We start from the raw sequence: 21,208 nt of genomic DNA on the forward strand, positions 1-21,208 counted from the left end.
GGTGTGTTTATAGAACAGTGAAAATCTGGACTAGGATCTCTAGAGACAGTCTGAGGCTTTTCCTCAGGCCGTGGTGCTTTCTCACTTACAGTGATTTTTCGCTCTGTTGAGTTGCAAAGCAGCTGAGCAGGCCTACTCTTGAGTCTCTCTCACTCTCTCTCTCTCTCCCTCTCTCTCTCTCTCCCTCTCTCTCTTACTCTCTGTCTCACTGACACACTCTCTCTCTCTCTCTCTCTGTCTCACTGACACTCTCTCTCTCTCTCTCTCTCTCTCTCTTACTCTCTGTCTCACTGACACTCTCTCTCTCTCTCTCTCTCTGTCTCACTGACACTCTCTCTCTCTCTCTTACTCTCTGTCTCACTGACACACTCTCTCTCTCTCTCTCTGTCTCACTGACACTCTCTCTCTCTCTCTTTCACTCATTCAGAGATGAGCATGGTGAAATAAAACCCTACGCAGCATGCGCCCATTAACATCATGAGTATTTTTGTGATGGAACACTCAAACCTGAAGTGCTGAAAATTGAGAGATATGTTGTTTAATGCTTATATCTGGTAATAGGGAATGTGTAACATATATTTGTGACAGGGTGATACTTTTTGTGCCTCCCGTATATCATTAGATGTGTGTTGATGATTATGATGAATATAAATCGCATGATGATATAATATAAATTGATTGATATGAATTGCATATACATGGGCATGAATGTGTTTTCTGTGAGTTAAACCCCCCCCCGCTCCAAGCCTTGGATGTCTCTATTAATCTATCTTCTTCTTCTCCTCCTGCCTTTGCTGCACTGCATATTTCTCTTCCTGTTAGGAGTTTCCTCAGCCCTTGCTAAAATCTCTCTCTTTGTCAGTGTGTGTCTGCAGGAGTAGACACTGACACCAGCATTCACATTCACCTCCTCTCTCCCTCTCCCTCTCCCTCTCCCTCTCCCTCTCCCTCTCCCTCTCCCTCTCTCCCTCTCTCTCTCTCTCTCCCCCCCCTCTCCCTCTCTCACTCTCTCTCTCTCCCTCTCACATTCACTCTCTCTCTCTCTCTCTCTCTCCTGCCAGCCTCTCTCAGTTTATGTTTGCTAAGCCTGTCCTCTCCGTTTGCGTCTCAGACTTGTTTCACATCCAATTACGGGCATTAAAGCTGCAGCAGGGCCACGCTTCCCACTTCTGCTTAGGACGGGCCTTTCCATTCAGGGCACCTGCCTCAGCACAAGCTCTCTCACTGACGGGAACGCAGGCGAACTGTCAGCAACACCTGTGTGTGAGAGAGAGAGTGAGCGCCCTGCCACACAGCGCAAACAACAACTTTGCCAAGAGCGATAGCACTGAATTATAAAACATGATAAAAGTGTTAGCATTATTTTTTGGTTTCTTCGAGTTTAGGTTACCCCATTGAACTTGGCACACTAAATATTTCACTCTCTAAGGTCTGCACGCGCTCAGCGTTGCTTCAGAGTAGCCTACGTAAGCAGCAGGAGGGTTTGGTCGGTTATTTAAATGCAGAATTCATTGTATGGTAGTTTTTTTTTGTAACTGGAGAGTTCTAGTCCAATCCTGTTAACTGATGAAACTGCCGTAGAAAAAAAAAAAAAAATTCATCGAAATTACATTCCATCCTCAAAAATGCGTTATGGCAGCTGTATTTTCCAACCCTGCCAATGTCGCACTACATTTGAGTGGAAGTCATCCTCAGTGACCTTTTGTCTTCCTCCTTCCAAACGTGCATGTGCTTACTTATACATTTCATCCAGCATGCAGAAGAGTAACAAAATTTCTCCTCCGTCACTGCCTATCTCCAAGCCCTCAGGCAACCAAACTCCTGACGGGAAGAAATAATGAACTACCGAAGCCAGTTCTGCTGTATCCCTCGTTAAAAAACCTCCCTCCAAGTATTTTGGTCTATTGCACGGTTATGTCTACATTACCAGTCATACTCACTCCCGGCGACTTCCACCTATGGAATGAATTTGGCTTTACCTTCTTCTAAGACCTAACCTCAGGGTATGTTATTTTCATTTTTTTTTTTTTTTTTTTTTTAATTCTATTTCCATTCTTTGTGTTGATGAGAAATGGCTAATTGTGGAATATATGAAGTGTTGTTACAGTGAAGGCAGGTTGTAATTGGACTGAGCCGATGCAGTTGCGGTCATAGTTTTTCAGGTTTGGAGTTGGCTTGCGGTAATGAGGTTTGATGTGTTGACTGAATAGCGTGATCCCGTTGCCTGTTTACACAAATTGGAGGAGCTGGGATGCACTAACAGAGGTTTGGAAATTCTCACTCATGTGCTGGAATGAATCAGTGAGAGACGGCGGAATAACAAACCGATTTGCTCTCGCCGAAAATTAATTGGGTTTCTTCACGCTTAAAATTAATTCTCTATCTCTCTCTCTCTCTCTCTCTCTCTCGCCCTCTCTCTCTCTCACTCTCTTTTTTTTTCTATGCCCTATTTAAAAGTTAGGGCACAAATAAATAAATGAATGAATATCCTGAGAGCTGTCTCCCAAATGTAAAATGGCTTATTGCTGCTGTTAGGGGAACTGCATATGAATTAATACCAAATAGATGACACTTGCCGTGACTCTTACTCTGTTCAGTGTGCCTGTGGTTGGTGGATTGTAGCTCAAAGTGATAGAAAACAGGAATTTGCGATGATTTATAATCCTCCATCTCCCCGGAGGATTATACTTAGCCTAGATACTACCTTACGATTTGTATCAGTGCATGTGAGTAAATGTTTGTGTTTGTGTCTAAGTCAGTGTGTATCCTTTACTTAACACTACTCTAACTTCTCACTTGCTTCAAGACTTTCCTCACAAGTTTACTTTCTTTCCCTCTTTCTCTCTCTTTTTTTTTTTCTTTTGCCTGCATGAATTTCAAACCTTTCAGGCAGAGATGGAAGCTTTTTTCATTGCTGTACCTTCAAAGCTCTGCATGTAACTTCACTATTATTTGGCTTGATGTTCAAGCATTTTATGTGTTGAAGGGAGGTTTGTGTGTGTGTGTAGGGGGGGGGGTCACTATTTTTGAAAACACCTTTTTCAGTGGCCAGACAAACAACGTCCAAAATAGACATACAAAAATGGATGTGATGCTATACAATGGCAAGGCCCAAAAAGCTATTTAAAGCACAGTGACTCAAGTAAGGGATGAAAGGCTTGTGTCAAATTCTCTTTTTGCCTAAAATGTTCTCAGACTGTGACAGTTTTGAGTCAACTCGAGAGAACACTCTCCCCGGAGCTGTCTGCCTCACAGGTATTGGGACAGTTCAGTCAAGCCCAGCTGGATGTGATTGGCTGTCAGTATTGTCTTTTAACTTTGTCAGTAGCATGGTGAGCCGTGATTGGTTAGCGAGAATGTGGCCTAAATGGTTTGTTCTTTTTGATTTACCTTATTTTCATTCATTTATTAATTATTTTATATATACAAATTCCCACCATTAGAATACCTGTGCTAACCCTGGAAAGCGAGGACTAGTGCACTCTCTGACATATGCAAGGTCAACCCCTGCTTCTTGTCCCCTCCCAGTTCACACACAGCTCCTCTCTGGGTCTGAGAATTGAACTTAAGGCCTCAACGTTTTAGCGCAGTTTAATTTATCACCATAAATAATAATCTTTTTTTTAGACTTATAAATGCTGCTAATAATAGGTGGTATTGATTGTAGGTCTCTCCTAAGTGCCGTGTATGACGTACTGTCATAGAATGAAAGAGATTTTCTGGAAATTTCTAAGGAGGAGGAGCAGCTATAAGAACAAACATGCCAGAGGTGACATAATTCTCTTGTCAGGCAAAACGTCACCCTACCAAGCCGCCCTGCGCTGACAGTTTATTTCCATAAACAAATGAATGCGAGCTCTGGCTGGCAGACGGCTTGCTCTTTATTGACAGCAACCTGTCTGCACGTCAGTGTCGTTTATGCTTGGTGACAGCTGATGACGGGTCTCTGGCAGGAATCAAACCTGCTTTAATGAGAGACACTCGCTGTCTGCCCCCCCCCCCCCCCACACACACACACACACACACACACACACACACACATACACACATAGCCCTGACGTTTATGTGTTCTTCACATATTTTTTTTTCATAACTATGTTTGCCTCGTGTGTTTACTCTCACATTATTATTTTTTTACATCCCTTTGAAACTGTTTGCTCTTTAACATATTAGCTATTTAAGTGATTAGTGAAAAACCCTCATGCAGAGAGACAGAGAGTGTGTGTGTGTGTGCTGAGTGAAGCTGCTCTCTGCTCTCTGCAGGTGGCTGAGATGCATGGAGAACTGATCGAGTTCAACGAGCGACTGTACCGCTCGCTCATGGCCAAGGACCACCTGATCGGCCAGATGAGACAGGAGCTTATCGACCTGCGCGGCCCGGTGAGAAAACACACGCACGCACGCACACACGCGTACGTGCGCGCACATGCATACGCAAACGCATTCTGGCTTCTGTATCTCTACTGTGCAGGTCTTTCTCGTTCAGACCACTGTCTACTTCACACCCTCTCGCCACATTTGGTCGATAACGGCTTTCCTGTGCCAACGCTTCACCACTGTGCAGTGCTCCACCGTGCATCACACACACACACACACACACACACATACACACACACACACACAGGTGTTCCTTAATCTGTCCAGTTCCTCAGTGGCATTGGTTGTGATCTCTGTCACTGTACCGTGGGCTCCCTCCACGGTTCCTGACCTTTTACTAGACCACTGGTTCAGTGCTCTCTTCTCGTCTGCTGGCCCCTGATTGTGATGGACTCTGTCCTGCTGCGTCTTCCAGATGCATCCTGCTGCAGTGGCCTTGACCAGGCATCAACTTGACTTTGTTTGGTTATTAGTTGGTTCTGACCACATGAAGAAGAGTTCGGCTTATCTGTGTCACTACAAAACTGGCACAATGCAGGTGTCCACAATCTCTATAAATGCTGACAATACTACTCTATTACTGAGAAGGTCTCTCTCTCTCTCTCTCTCTTTCTCTCTCTCACACACACACACACGCACAGACACACACACGCACACATGCACACACAGGTAGGATTACAGTATAATTTCTACAGAGAATTATTAAGAACGCCACAGGGCTAGTTCTATGGATCTGGATCTCTCAGTTTGCCAGTTCTATAACCCCCCCCCCCCCCAATCATGTGGATTTACTTCAGCATACAGGAATCCATCACAGTGGGTCATTACAACAGTCAATGATTTGACTCATCTGGGAAGAGGGGCTGTGTTTAGGAGTCATTAAGTGAGTTAAACAGCCTGAACCTCACTGGGGAATCTCTACCTTGTCACTCCCTCAGAATCTGTCTCAGGTATCTTGACTTACAAACCCTGAGTGTGCAACTGCATTTTACATCCTAAGGAAGACTAGAGATCTTTTCTGTGGATTACGCTGAATAACTTAAAGTGAGCACTTCAAATGAATTTACAGCAGATCTCCAGGGCATGCATATCTTTAAAAAACGGTGTTACGGACCTCCTGGAAGCTTAGTCCGCAGTGACACGAAATTGAGTCACGCTAGAGCAGGCTCGCGCGGTGCAGTTTTTGTTGACGATCTCGGAGTTGGAAGTCCCGGCGTCTTGTCTGTGGACATGAGGGGATCCTGCAGGTTCATTTTAAAGGTCACCTGACACTTCTCCACTTTTCTCTCTCTTGAAAAAAAAAAAAAAGGTGCCAGGGGATTTGAGCCAGACCTCTGACGATCCCAGTTTATCAGACTTCGAAACGTAAGTCGGCCTCTCGCCTGTTACGCAGTACACTTATTTTTTTTTTTTTTAATTATTTTTTATGGTTTATGTGCATACATGTGTGTGTGTGTGTGTGTGTGTGTGTGTGTGTGTGTGGTCTGAAAAAAAAAAATCTATTTATTGAATCCAAAGGGGCAAATGTCACAGGGTGTTCGGTTTGTGAATGCACTTAAAATGAAGGATGTTGGATCTATGTGCTGTTTTGAAAGTGGAGAAAAAAAGCTCATAAAGGAAAACAGTAACCTTTACAGTGTCTCAGGGCATTACTTTTTATTTTTGCTCTCCGTTGAGCATTGATCAAGGAAATGGATCACGAATGGAATGGACATAATGGTGAATCCAGCGTGTCGTGTTGTGTTAGCATTGCTAACTTACTCTGCAGGCTGTATCGCTGAAAAAGGAGAGAGCTAAAATAGTTGTAATACAGTTGGGGTTTTTTTTTTTGTTTGTTTGTTTGTTTGGTTTTTCTTTCCTGCCAGACCAAAGCGTGGTTGTATTTTTACCTTTTCATTTCCTAAGGCAACATGACTAACCTCCATCTCTGTACTGATGTATGGTTGTCAGCTGATTAAACGCTTCTTGGGTGTGTGCGTGTGTGTGCATGTGTGTGTGTGTGTGTGTATCTGTGTGTGTGTGTATGTATGTATGTCTGTCTGTCTGGATGTGTGTGTGTGTATCTGTGTGTGTTTGTATGTATGCATGTCTGTCTAGATGTGTGTGTGTGTATGTATGTATGCATGTCTGTCTGGATATGTGTGTGTGTGTGTGTATCTGTGTGTATGTATTTATGTCTGTCTGTCTGGGTGTGTGTGTGTGTATCTGTGTGTATGTATTTATGTCTGTCTGTCTGTCTGGATGTGTGTGTGTGTATCTGTGTGTATGTATTTATGTCTGTCTGTCTGTCTGGGTATATGTGTGCACGTCTCACTGCCTTTCTGTTTTGTTTTTTTTTTTTTCCACAGAACTCACCGCGCTCTTGTCAACGTGTGGATCCCTTCAGTGTTTCTGCAAGGTCGTTCTGCCAACGCCTATCATGTGTACCAGGTAACCGCGTCTTCCTTCAACTCTCTCCGACTTCCCGCTGTCCTCTCTGGGTACGTCTCACTCACCTGCTCTGTCATGCACAGACATCCCGCTCCAGTGGGACTGACGAAAGAGATCGCGCACGCACTCACACACATGCACACGTTGTTCAAGCTTGGCTGGCTCTCTGACTGAGCACCACTCTGCTTAATGCAGCGCGGACTGGACCGATACGAAGATACGGTCCCAGAGGACTCGGTGTGAATCCAAGTTAAACGCGTGGTAATCCCCTGAGTCGTGCCCTGTTCCCCCAAACGGCCTCGTGGTTTTTTTTTTGTCACTTACAGTTCAGGCCCTTGCCTGTTAGATTAGTCCTGTATTTTCTCTCGGTTATGGATCCGTAGGACAGTTCATTCCTGCTTCATCGTATGAACCTTTCGTTATAAGTGTCTGACGCACCGGTTTGAAGCGGAGTCGGTTTTTTTCCTTCCGGTCTGTGATATGAAGCCTTTTCTGCTGAGCGAATGTCTTTTGACATCTCTTTCGATTTTTCTTTCTAAATGTTCTCTCGAGTCCCGTGTTTTAATGGTTCCCCGTGGAAACGGCCCTATTGTTTGCATGGTGAATGATTGATGGCTGGCGCTTTCTATTGTGTTAGGTTTAAGCCAGTATCCCCGAGGCTTACGTTTAAAGACATGACTGATGACTCTACGGGAGCCTTCTCTGCACTGAACTAGTCATGCCCTGGGTATGTTCAGACACAGGCGTGTGATGTACCTTATTCAGTTTGAACGTAGCAAACGCGTACGCACAGACGCAACCCTCAGAGGCAAAATCCTGTGAATCATCAAAAAAATGTTTTGCTTTATTTATTTATTTATTTATTTTTGTTCAATTTTTTGTGTGTTTGTTTGCTTTAGTTATCTTGCACGTAATTATCGGTCTTACGGGATGTACGGCTTGAGTTCTGCATCGCTATGACATCCTATGGAAGTCGGCGGTTTGTAATCGGGCCAAACCGCTCTGATGTCATTTAATCCACCGTCCTTCGTGTCTCGAGAGCCGACCAGCGCGAAGAACGGCGTTGGATCTGGTCCCGTATGAGAGCCATGGTTACTCCTCTTACTCCACAATAACAGGCCCCCAAACCAGATAACATCAGCCATGGAGTGAGGAGAGGAGAGCAGGAGAGAGAAGATAAGGGTTAATGGCGGAGATTTTCCCTCCGTATCGGCTAACATCAGGACGACATTACCAACGCTGTATAGCACCGCGTGTCTTTTGTTGTACTGTCGTGTTTTCAGCCTTTCTCTAGAATTTGAATGGGCGTGGCCCATATAGCGAGATGCTCGCTCTGGAGAGAGCCTTCATTGATCTTCTCTTCTATTACTGCTGTTTTGTATCTCACCGAAGAATTTTACTTCCCACTTCTCATTTAATGGGAAAATATTACAGTTGCTGAAAACCTGCTCTTATGCTCTTATGCAGCTCAAACAGAAGAGCTTATTGAGGGAACAAAAGGGGCTGTAATCAGTGAGGAAAATGAATGACTCATTTTGTACCGCTTTACGGACGCTGTTGCGTCTGTGGCTTGTACTGGTGGCTCTCGTAAAAGGTGAGCTCCCTCGGAGTTGAAGCTCCCCTGTCCCCCGCTGCAGTAGAGGACTGTGCAGTATTGGTTCCTAATGGGCTGGATTGATGTGGTTGGCCCGGGTTGTGTTGTTACCGATATTTGGTGTGTAGTGGTATCAGATCAATCAAAATGTCGCCGGTAAATCAGTGTTGTCACGGCGACGAGCACTGACTTATTATGGGTTTTCTGGAGCCACCAGTGACTGTTATCTCTATCAGTGAAACTCAATGTCAGCCAGGTCACTGCTTGCACTTCTCTCAGTCTCTTATTTCTCTGTCTCTCTCTCTCCCTCTCACTCTCTCTCTCTCTCACTCTCTCTCTCCCTCTCTCTCTCTCTCTCTCTCTCCCTCTCTCTCCCTCTCTCTCTCTTTCTCTCTCTCTCACTCTATCTGTTATTCTCTGATTTGACCAGACTAAGGGACACTATGTTTTTTTTTTTTAAATCGAGTATTTATGGCACCAAATCATTTCAGTCATTGTGGTGTAAACAAGTGCAAACATACAAGTTGACTTGAGGGATGATGGAGTATGGCGTCATCATCGCTGACATCTGTTAAATAGGTGTTTGTTAACTATATGGCGTTGGTGTGAGCTGCCCAAAGCCCTGTGACGTGTGATGTAAAGAGGCGTGCAGTGAGTGTGGTCTGTTGACTTCAGCAGTGTCATTTTAACACTTTGTGCTAAGCTCTTCGTGGTGGTGCGCTCCATTACGAACAGCGCTCTGTCTCAGACTCTCTCTCTCTCTCTCTCTCTCTGAGATCACAGAGCGGGGGAGAAAAAACACAGACGGAATACGGACGTGGCTGAATTTGTGTTTGTGTACTGAACACACCGCACTAACACAAACTTCATTTTTACTCATAGTTCTCTGCAGTGCATATACATACACGGGCTCAGCGCCAAGACAAGCAGTAGTGTGTACCAAAAAAAAAAAAACCAAACCTCCAGCTCGCAGGATTCAGTGCGGGTTTTTAAATGAGTTATTCCCTTTGATCAGCAAAACCAGCTGAGTCTGATGACTCCCAGCTCTGCAAAGTTTTCATTTTTTTATTAGGCTAATGAGATTTGATAACTCCGGGTTTTTCTTCCTTCCCCCCACTGTACCCCTCCTCATTTATTATTATTATTTTTTTTTAATTCTGAATGCTTCTCTGTGCCAATGATTGGATGGCTGTGTGCGTGCGTGTGTGTGTATGTGTGTGCTTGTGCGCGTGCGCGTGTGTGTGCGTGAATGCGTGAAGATAGGAGTGTGTGAGTGAGCAAGCAAGAGAGAGAGAGAGAAATAAGATGAGAGAGCATGGTGGAGAAATGTAATCGTTTGCTCTGCATACTGTACATAGATATTAGTTCTCTTTTAATGACTTGGTCATATCTTTGAAAATGCACATATAAAGTGACTGCCATTGGATCTGTATAAATCTTTATTAATGCCGATGTCTCCATAATTCATGTCTCTCCTCATTCTCTCTCTGTCACACACACACACACACACACACACACACGCGCGCGCACACATACACTCCCATCCAGAGAGGGCAGTGGAAGATATGATGACGGCAGAGACATCAATAAAGCAGCTCCCACTCTCGTGGCAATAAAAATGCCTTCACTTTGTATTGCAGAACAGAAAAATAGAGAGTTGTTCAGATAGCACAAGAATGCGATATGCAAATGCACGGTATGCAAAGCGGGGGGAAAAAAAAATGCATGTACATCTTTTATGGAGGATATGATTCTGATTATGGCCTAATACTGACGATGGTCCTGATGGCAGTGATTTAGACGATAATAAGCATCATGATGATGTTAAGTATGATAATGACTATCGTTACCGCGGCGTCGTTTCGCCGACGTTATTAATTGCAAAGCGCTCTGCGTATCAGCGTTATAATTGCCCACTGGCTATCGCAGACGCCGCGTTTGATTGATCTCTCTCAGAAGAATGCTGGTGATGAGTGGTTCTTGGTGAAATTATAATATTGTTTTCATACTGTCAGACTTCCATCTCGAGTAGGTTTTTAATATCAGGCCGCGCCTTGACGTATAACTCATTTGTGTTAGAGGAGCGTAAGCGGAAGAAAAATGAGAGGTGTTCCATCTATCTGAAGCTAAGTCCACTTTGAATGACTCTGTTCGAGTGCCAGATACATTTGTTAAGAAACCGGATCCATTTGAATCATAATTACTCCTGCAGAGAGAATGTCGTTAGAATATTAGACGCTTTCGCTTTTATTTCAGTAATTTTACCTCTGGTCCCGGCTGGATAATCTGAAAAGGCGGGCAGAATTTTTTTTTTTCCTATCTCCTCCTCTGTTTACAGTCTTGAGAGATGTGGTATGTTTGTGTGTGTGTCTGTGTGTGTGTGTGTGTAAGTGTATGTGTGCGTGCGAGAGTGTTCATGTGCACATTTAACCTTTTAAACTTGCAGTCATTACAACAGTATCACTAATCTCATATATCTTGATGGAGCTTGGACCGAACTGCCTGCTGGGTAGACTAAGTGGCCCTTAATGGCTGACTGAGAGGAAAGGGTACCTGCTCGTTAACTTCCATACTCGTTAAACCACAGACACGAGGAGAGATATGAGACAGTTCCACTGAAGTTACGACTTATTCTGCTGCCCTGCAGTCTAGCATGTAGGGCACATGTGCTGTATAATGAATATCTCCAGTGTTTTTTGTCTTCCTGATTTCAAATGCTAATACACACACACACACACACACACGCGCGTGCGCACACACAGACACACACACATACACGCACACATGCACATTGATACCCAGGGGAAGATAGGCATGAGGAAGGATATTCATACCTGATCATGCCTCCATCCTCAAACACAGTGAATTTTAATAGGATTTCCCGTGTGCTTATCAATTTTTCATAATGGTTCTCGAACCGTGTTAGCTGTCTGCTTAGCACCATCGAGTTTTTTTGACAGAGAAACGGAGACGTTTCAATGGGAAGTTTTATCAGACATGCTTTGCTGACTTCTTTCTGCTTTTCAGTTTCTTTTGTTTTTCTTTTTGTTTTTTTCTCACCTAAAACTGTTCGAAAATATTGCTATAATTTTCTTACGCTATCGCTAACTTCTCGTTTGCGTTAGTGTGAAACAGTTGTTTGTCAAGCTGTTTTGAGGTAGCTTTGGGCTTGGAAGGCTGTGGAATTAGACCTTATCTCCCATTAGCATGCAGACTCTATGAGGCAATTTCAAACTTAATGGGAGCAAATAGTGTTTATTGGCCCACGTAGACTGCAGTGGTGGAGCAGGGGTAAAGGAGCTTTCACTGGGCCTGAGCTCATTACTTCACTGACAGACTGACACTCCGCTAAAGACTTCGCCTGAGCAGCTCCCGCATTTTCGGAAGTTTTTCTCTCTTTCTTTTTTCTCGCTTTCTTTTTTTTTTTTTTTTTTTAACCTTTTCTTTTTTTTTTTTTTTTTACCCATCTCCTCCCTCTTTCCAATTTCCTGCATTATTGGAAGTCCCCTCCATGGCAAGATCAAGTCGGGGAAGGGGTGGGGGGGGGGGGGTGTGGTGGGTGCTGGGCTTGGGATGTGAGCGTCTGAAGACTAGTCCGTGCGTCCGCCGAAACACGTGAAATCGGTCATAGCTTCTTTTCAGTTACCGTTGGTATTGCTACGTTTCGAACTTGCAATTTCAAGGGGTGGTACGTGGTACTGTGTAGTTTGCCACCGGGTCTCCTGCATTTTCAAAACGCTTCCATTTTCAAAAGTTTTGAAATGTCTCCTCAGGCTGACCTGATAACATTCTGCAGTGTTCATCTGAGGTGTCCCGGGTTGGAAAGAAAAAAAAAAAAAATCTCTGAAATGTTTTGATTAAACTGTAAAAACCGTAATATGCTTCTCGCCGACGTACAAACTGCTCATCAGGTAGCACACTGAACAATACCAGCATTTATGTCCTATTATTTATGGATGGCTTGTTGCAAATAGGCAGTGTCATTCTTATTGGCTGCTATGATTAGACTACTAGAGTAATATCCTCCCGGTAGTCTCTTCACTTGAATGTGATTTTTTTCTCTCTCTCTCACTCGACAGTACTCCATCGGCTTGTCCTGTTTTTGTGGCACGTGTGTGTGTCTTTGTGTGTGTGTGTGCATGCGTGTGCGCGTGTGTGGTGAAATAGCTTTTAACCCCCCAGAAAACTGCCAATCCAGATGATGGCGTGTGCAGCCCTTCTCCCTCTAAACATAGAGGACATAAGGAGCCATCTCTTGGACACTTAATGAACACCTTAGTGGAGCATGGGCACTAATAGCTCTCTTTTCTCTGTGTGCTGCTCACCCTAACCCAGAGTAACACTGTTTATCAGACCATCTGTTCAGACCAGAGGCTACAGTTGCCTCCTGCCCTCTACCTGTTCATTTTCTGGCATTTAGAAAATCAACCAGGCCCTATTTTTAGGCTCGCTCCACTAAAAAAGCAGAACGGACAAGCCACACAATTTATTTTAAACTGCAAACATTCTTGGTAATAGGTCAGAACACTTTGTAGGTACTGAAAATGTGTAATGTTGTTATGGTTAAAGTCTTATTCGCGCTCAGATCAATATATGTGGGACACAAAGGTCAGACGTGTCTGTATCATTTGTTCCAGGACTGGATTTCTTGTCCTGTCCGGTTCCTTAAGCAAACCCATCTGCTTCACTGCTATCACCTAGCATGTTGCTGCCATATTTTATCATTGGCTGTTTGTTTATGTCGTATTAGAGATGACATGATAAGGTCAAACTGTCATGCTGCGCTAATTCATCATTCTTAGTTTAATCCCGCTTTCCGTTGAGTGTAACTGAACTGTGTACTGCTTGATGTTAGCAAGTCCTGTTTAAATGATGCCGTCGTTTAATAGCTGTGGACGTGTCCTTTTTTGTTTACCGTTTCAGGTGCGGGTTACGTAAAGACTTGTTCTACTGTCTTCTCCGTCTTTCTCCAAATGTCTAACTCACATCTCGCGTCTTACAATTTATGTCTTGCTGCTGCAGAGTGTGAAAAGGTGACAGATGCTACTGTTGAAAATCCCTGATGGAAGAGCTCTAGTTCTGTCCTCCTTATTTCTCTTCTTCCTTTTTCTCTCTCTCTCTCCCTCTCTGTCTCTCTGTCCTCTCTGTCTCTCTCTGTCCTCTCATTCACTCTCTCCTAGTAATAAACCAAATGGATTCTATTTTCTGCCTAATTTCACAAATGTGTCTCCTTGGGGTTGAAGTGGGGACTTCTGGATGGATATAAAATAAGGTTCTGTTGGAGGTATATTTTTCCTTTTAAGGAGACTGGTTGGTTTAATTAGTTTGTGCTGGGCTAAGGATGACTTACTCAGGCTCTGCAGCTGGGTGTGAAAGAACCGGTTATTGAAAGTCCAGTCCTGTCGCTTCACTGGTTCCTCTGTGCACATAAATCAAATAGCCCCCCCCCCCCCCCACACTTATTCCCAACCCAGCTTTAAAACCCCTAACTCTTACTGTCACAAAGACTTTCATCTGGCTAGCTGGCTGCTACTAATGAAAAACAAACAGCAGAAGGCTTATGACAAGTATGTACTTACACCCCCCCCCCCCCCCCCCCCAAAAAAAAAATCCTAAATCTCTTACTTACTACACCAACATCATCTGTGTTTGGCATATCTATTATGTGCATGTCAGGTTATGAAAATTAAAATGACTTTGTTGTGGTGGTTGAACATATCCCCGCTCCCACTGGTGAAGATTAATTTTAGGCAGCCTTCAGATCCATCATCACTTTGCCCAGGCAGCTCTATCCAATGACACCCATTGACTGGCATCGGTGGATATTTCCGGGACTCTGTCACAGGTAGAAACGTGACTTGCTCCCTCTGACTGTCGAAGGAGTGAGGACTCTCTGTTGGGTTCCTTTTAGAGGATCGAAGAGGTCAAGCTGGAGCTTTTACCACAGCTGGGTCCTGCCAATTAAACATACTGCTGTCTGAGTGCTTGCTAACAGATCTCTTTTTTTTTTTTTTTTACTTTCTTTTCTTTTTTTTTTATCTTCAATCAAAGAGCGCATGTCCTCTTTGGCCCTTTCCCGCTCTCACTAATACCAAGTTACAGAGACTGTATGAAGCACTGAGGTAGGGGGCTATCTCAAATCCCCGTGAAATGTCTCTCCGTTGCGTCTCCTGATCTCCCGTTGAGGAGTGCTTCCGTTTTCGATAAGGATATAATGAGCTGTTGTAAATGCCTCCAAAGTTGGGCTAAACATTAGCCCCCCCCCCCTCCCCCCGTCTGACATTTACCCATGGTATGAATCATACACCGACTGGTCTCTTCACTTGGCTATAATTATTCTCTTTTTTTTTAACCCAAACAAGATAAATGCACTGAAGGTTTTTTTGGGTTTTTTTTTTTGTGTGTGTGTGTGTGTGTGTGTGTCCACAGTATGAAATATAAATGTTAGATGCACAGTTGTTGACATACCTGACTGTATTCCACGATGGCTGTTCTTTGCAGTTATGTTGTATAATTTTTTTCCCCCCGTGGGCTTTGACCTTGGTCTTTTGAATTGGAAACACAATCCTAGATTTTTCCAAAATTGCTCTTGAGGCGACATTAATCCATTTTAATTAACAGCATCAGTTTCAAAAGTGTTATTTTTTTGGGGGGGGGGGGGGGGGGGGGGGTTTGGTTGGGCCAAGACGATTAGCGTATTTAACGATTATTTAATTTCTATCAAGAAAAAATCGATTTCAGTCGGCAAAAGGAATCTCGGTATTGCCTAGAATATTTTTTATTTTTTTTTGTTATAGATAACGAAAGAATTAATTTGCAATTACTGAAGGGGAAGTGATTGCTCTTTAGAGGATGATCTGTTTCCACAAATACATATGCTAATGAGAAGGCGTAAATTGGATTACCTTTGCTTTAATGCACCGTGAGTTTGTCATTTGATTTTCTTCTGTTGAGACTGTGCTTCCTTTATTTTGTTCATGATAGTGTGTACGTGTCATTAGAACCTTGGCCTGTTTTTATGAAACAAAGTCTGAAAATATTCCACTGACTAAACCCTAAGTGGTTTGCCAGTGGCTTACTGTGTGTGAAATGCGCTATTCTACAGCTTTTGTCAGAAGCAAATCAGTATTTGTTTAGTTATTTGAGACTTATTCTCAGAGTAATTGAACATTTATGGGGGAAGAGCTGCTTATTTTGGTGGCGAGGTCTTCCAAGTTGGCCAATCTTGACGCATGAGCAAAATGTTAAAGAGGAGAGAGTGGGAAGTAACACATCTCGTTTTTTGCCGAAGGGTTGAGAGCAATCCTTCAGTATTCAGTATTCTATTAAATTTCAGCTCCTTTCGCCAAGTGGAGCTGGTTGCACACTGGGCATATTAATTAGTTTCTGGTTCCTATTGTTAATTTTTTTTTTTTTGCCCGTACATTTCTGGTTATGATACAGCAATGTTGCCACTGAATACTGACTGTAGACTCTGAGATGTGTCTGTGGTCGGGTTGTTCGTTTACGTCCCGTATGTATCAGGGTTGTCCTCCATGCGCGGCATGAGAGCGAGTGGCTTTTATGTGTGCTTTATCTATTGATCTGTTCAGATAGCTGCCACAACCAGCCTCTTTTCATCTGTCCCTTTGATCAACACAGAGTTGGCTTGACACACATTCGTTTCAATATGAGCGGCAGTGCACTAAAAAAAAACAAAACAAGAATAGAACAACTCATCCAGTACCTCGGTATTATTTCTGTGAGATTTGGTACTACTAGCTATTAAACACACACATACACACACACACACATACACACACACACACACACACACACACAACTTTGCCTCCCAAGTCGACATTTCGCAGCCTTGTCTGAGAAACCGAGTGTATCGCCTTGCGCTGATCGAGGTCCTCCTCACTTCATTTGAGCCAGGGCTGCTCTGTGCTGCTCTGTGCTGCTCTTGGGTTTGAAGGAGGAAAAGCATGAAAATAGCATCACTCCCTTCCATCTCTTTTCTCTTGTGCGACTGGCCCCTCGCACACACCCGTCCTCAATCCCCTGTGGCTGTCTGACAGTCACCGTTGTTCAAAGAGCACTGGATTCACATCCTTTAAGAAGAAAATAAATTAAAAAAATAAAAAAATCCCTTAAAGTAAAGCCGTAGAGAAACGCTGGATCTGACGTAGTTTTTTTGTCGTTGTTGTTGTTGTTGTTGTTGTTGTTTTCAGTGCTACTCTGTTAGAAGAAGAAGCACACGTTTCTTTGTTGATTGAGAATTATCTGCGCAGCAGTAACGTTGACCGCGGTTTGAGTCGAAATGTTTTGTGGTTCTGCGTCATAGAGACGGATTTTTTTTTTCTTGTTATCTGCCTTTCAGGTTTATATCCGGATCCTGGATAATGAGTGGAATGTGTACAGACGTTACACGGAGTTCCGAACGCTGCACAGTCAACTGCGGTCCCAGTTCCCACAGGTGGACACTTTTAACTTCCCTCCCAAGAAAGCCATTGGGAATAAGGTATGCACTGCCGGAAGCTTCTCCAAAAAGAGTCTGTGTGCGCTGTTTGTTTTTATGTGCGTGTATGATGTGTCTGGTCAGGCTAAAGCTGTCTCTCCTACTGCATCACTCAATTCCCATTTCCACCCACATTTGGCATATTAAATACTCCCCCCCCCCCCCCCCCCCCCCCCCCAAAGAAGCTGTTTTAATTTTCACCGGGTACACACAGTACGGTAGTTATCTCATCGTGTTTGGATACAGTATCAACAATATTCGCCCGACTTGATGAGGTGTGACGCCACCCATGCCCAGATTCCTGAATTGTGGCTCTCAGAAGTTTTTTTGATTGTATTGTAAGCCTCTGTAATTTCTGTTTCTAAAGTGAAAATCTGTCAGTAACATGCTCGGTTTCTGTTGAAATGTAGTTTATACCCTGGAACAAAGTTGAATTCTACAGCAAGCCTGCCTCAAAGGCAGATTCAACACAGAGTGACTGAGGTAGTTTTCTTTTTCACCTGGTGCTTTTCACATTGTGTGGAGAAGTAGAGAGTGAGAGAGAGAGAGAGAGAGAGAGAGAGAGAGAAAAAATTTCCTCTAGCTTTCGTTACTTTGACACCGATGCAATGTGCTACAGGCACCTTCAAACTTGTCAAGGTAAGACAAGCCTCAGAAAAAAAAAAAAAAAAAAAAGGAGTTGTGACGAGTTGTATTGAGCAGAACTGCTATGGACGGGTGAGAGGCTAGCCACAGGTAGCGTGGCAGTGTAGCTCTGTTGGCAGGCAACAAGCTCCCAGTCCTGCCTGAACAGAGAACAAAGCTTTGAAACACAGCAAATGGAGAAAGTCAACCTAATCAACTAAACATCTTAGTGGCAGTGTTTGAGTTCAGGACAGTGTTACCACAAATAAATGCGCGAGTCTAGCTAACAGCACCTGCTTGGCTGATGACATAGCTAAAATAGAAATTTTCCTTTCACCATCTCCTGCTTATTAAGCACGCCACTTTCACCTCTTAGCCGTGAAATATCTCACAGATTTTCACCCGTGAGACTCCTTAACCTCTTCTACATCGATTGCAGTGTTGTTGTCGGCGTAAAATATGGACTTGCTGTTTTAACAGGTGTCAGGGCAGTCACTAATTTGCTACTGTTGCTGCTAATGAGGACAGGCCAGTTGTGACAGGGCTCTGATGTGCTCCTGTCTTTTTTAGCTCCACCCCCCCCCCCCCCCACCCACCCACACCCACACACACTTTGCCATTGCCTTTGTTCCCCCTGGGGGGAGGTAATTGGTCCATGGCACTGCTTCCTCTTACTGTGTGATTTTGGGATAGTGCCAGTGGTCTGCTCTCAACCCTTCAAAGGCAGGGTTTTCAGAGCGTGAAAGACAGAGCTGATTCACCGGCGCTCGGGCACATAGCACCGGGCACCGTCCTCAAGGACAGCATAAGAGCAGGACGGCCTCTGTCTCGCCATGAAGATGTTACGCTTTTAAAGCAGAACTGGAGTACGTTAGGCGAGAAAAAAAAAAAAATCAAAAACCAAAAACCACAATTCTTGTCTTTTTTTCTGGGCTTTACTTTCGAAAATTTAGGAAACTCGCCCTATTGTTACTCTTGTTCGTCGAAACTGAGAATGTGGTTTGTGCAGTTTGGTACAGTAAATTTTTCATAGTTGCCGTTGTTCCTAATCACTAAACAGCTTTTTGACCTCTTACGAAAGTTCACGACAGAGGCGATGGAGCGATGTTATTAATGCTGAGATGCCTTTCACCGCTACAAAGCAGAAAAGCTCTTCTGTTCTCCTTCTGTGGAGCTGAAGAGCTGCTAACCACTACTGTAGAAAGTTTGGCAGGAACTTTGACATGCAAATCTAACTGGAGTGCAGAAGCCCTTAGGGCGCCGTTAGAACAAGAAAGCGGCGGGAGAAACAGAAAGAAAGGCCTTTAAAGTGGAAAACGAGCGAACGGCAGCTGGGATGGTTGGTGACTTTCTTTTTCTCTTTCTTTCTTTCTTTCTTTCTTTCTTTTTTTTTTTTGTGTTGTAATCATCGGGCCCAGTGAGATTAGCTGTCATGTCGCTCTTGATCCCGTCATTGTTTTCTGTGATTGGTTTTCACCGCCTCTCGTCAGCGGCATTTTGTCGAGAGGGGGCTCGGCGCACGTCCCCCAGGTAATCCACGGCACGACACCGCGCTCTTCTCACAAAGACGCCCTCTTCCTATCTGATCCTCTCAGCTCTTCAAGGGCACTAAGAGCCAGCTCTCTCCCACAAAGACTGTTTGTACAGGTGGAAAGCCTCTGATCCAGGCACTCTACGTGTTGGAGAATGAGACTTTAGATTGCCGCTTAGCTAATGCATACTCACTCACTCACTCTCACTCATTATCTAGGCCGCTTATCCTAGTCAGGGTCGAGGGGGGTGCTGGAGCCTATCCTAGCGCTCATAGGGCGAAAAGCGGGGGGAAACGCCCCGGACAGGTTGCCAGTCCATCGCAGGGCAGACGCAGAAAAGACGTAGAAAAGCCTTACATCGTTTGAATATTTTTTTTTCTTCCTTACCAGGCTGACCAAATGAACATAAAGTATAGCGTGTTATATTAATTTGGTAGGTGCGGTTGACTGGGATGAACCATAACCAGTGCCGCGTGAGTACAAACGCCCAGTCCCTCTCTTCTCTCTGGATGATTTTTTTTTTTTTTCTTTTTAGTCTCTCACCGCGTGTGTCTTTTTAGGTTAAGTCAGATTTGTTCCACTGCCGGTCCAAAGGCAGTATCCTCATCATGCAAAGGTAGCCACATTTCAGAGCCGGCTTTGAAGTGAAGGAGCCGACTGATCTTCAGAACTGATTGCACTGTATTAGATGTGTACATAATGATGAAGAAGAGGGGCTCTTGGTGCTGTGTAAGATGTTCATATGGGAGGCCCTTCCACATCCTTTCAAAGCACAGTCCTCTACTTTCTCTCAGCACAGGGGATGAAACAGATGAGCTGTCAAAAGTGATCTGATTCCGGAAGCTTCTACTTCTCTTTCTCATCATCCTGGCCGCTGCATCGCAGTTGGCGTAATTATCCTTCCAAGGATTAGCCTCTGCCTGACTAAAACTTACAACCAGGCAGCTTCGTCAGATCAGATTAACTTATGTACTACATATGGTATCTGGATTTATGCTATGTTTCTCCATTTTAGAATTGTCTCAGACCCAATAACATCAGTTACCAGTAAAATCTGATGAGCCAATTTGATGGTCACATGCAGCTGTGATATTGGAACCATTTCAAGTTAGCAAATTATTCCAAGCAGAATGTGGAGGACATTTGAATAATACTTGTTCATTTCATTTTCACATGAGCTGGACATTAAATATGATGAGAAGGTTATGAGATTTAACTATAACACAAACAACCTTCACCTCTGAGAACATTTCCATAGCCCGTCCTACTGGTTCTTCTCAGCAGGCTGACAAAACTCTCTCTGCATATTTGGGATTGATTGCCTGAGTTTTAGCAGACAGAGTGAAACCATACATACATATAGTACATTGTGTATGATGACAGTGGATGGACATCCGGTATTTTGTCGTTTGGGGGGGGTTGGCAGTTGGTGGCGGTTGGCATGGTGGGGCCGGAGTGGCGGGGAGTGTCGTCGGCTCGGATTCACTTCTCTGGCATTGTCCACGGATTCGTCTGGAGAGGGCATGTCAAGCCGGTCTGTGCACAGTTGCCCTGACAGCTCCTAAACAGCTGATTTGTCAGGGGCCTCACCCGGCATAGACGCTGAGCTCTCCCCAGCCTGCCCGTCAAATCCGCAGTGACTGCTGTTGCCGAGGCGGACACAGTAAGCGTGATGACATCAAAGAGCAGGGCTGTCTGCACTCCCAGTCAAACTGTCATTGCCTCAGCTCCTCACACACTGATTCTTCGTCCCCCCCCCCCCTTTTCTGCTAAGCAGGTTTTGGATCATCTGGATCAAATTTATGGGGCTCCATCTTCAGCCTTGCAGCTTCATTCGCACAACAGTGTTTTAAAGGCAAATAAATCACTGGATTTAAGGCCAAACAGTGTGAAAAGTGACTGAGAGACAGTAGAAGGCTGACAATGAAACTGTTAAGAGGATTCTCTCAGAGAGTGAGACAATGTGTGTGTGTGTGTGTGTGTGTGTGTGTGTGTGTGTGTGTGTGCGCGTGTGTGTGCGTGTGTGTGCGTGTGGGTGTGCGCATGTGTGGGTGTGCGCGTGTGTGTGCGTGTGTGTGTGTGTGTGTGTGCATGTGCATGTGTGTGTGTGTGCCCTTTGAATGCAACTCAGGTCCCCACTGTGGCCCAGTG

General features: G+C 44.3%; 1 protein-coding gene across 1 annotated transcript in view; it reads left to right on the forward strand.

Annotated features, from left to right (window-relative positions):
- Window positions 1–21,208, forward strand: part of snx29 (sorting nexin 29) — a gene marked incomplete at its 5' end in the record, with an annotated part of 63,916 nt that overhangs the window by 34,085 nt on the left and 8,623 nt on the right. The window contains 4 exons of the mRNA XM_030775109.1: window positions 4,264–4,380; window positions 5,687–5,742; window positions 6,726–6,807; window positions 16,764–16,904. Of these exons, the coding sequence (XP_030630969.1) occupies window positions 4,264–4,380; window positions 5,687–5,742; window positions 6,726–6,807; window positions 16,764–16,904 (396 nt within the window). The remainder of the gene's footprint in view (window positions 1–4,263; window positions 4,381–5,686; window positions 5,743–6,725; window positions 6,808–16,763; window positions 16,905–21,208) is intronic.

This window comes from Chanos chanos, chromosome 5 (assembly GCF_902362185.1).
Source record: "Chanos chanos chromosome 5, fChaCha1.1, whole genome shotgun sequence".
Lineage (NCBI taxonomy): Eukaryota > Metazoa > Chordata > Actinopteri > Gonorynchiformes > Chanidae > Chanos > Chanos chanos.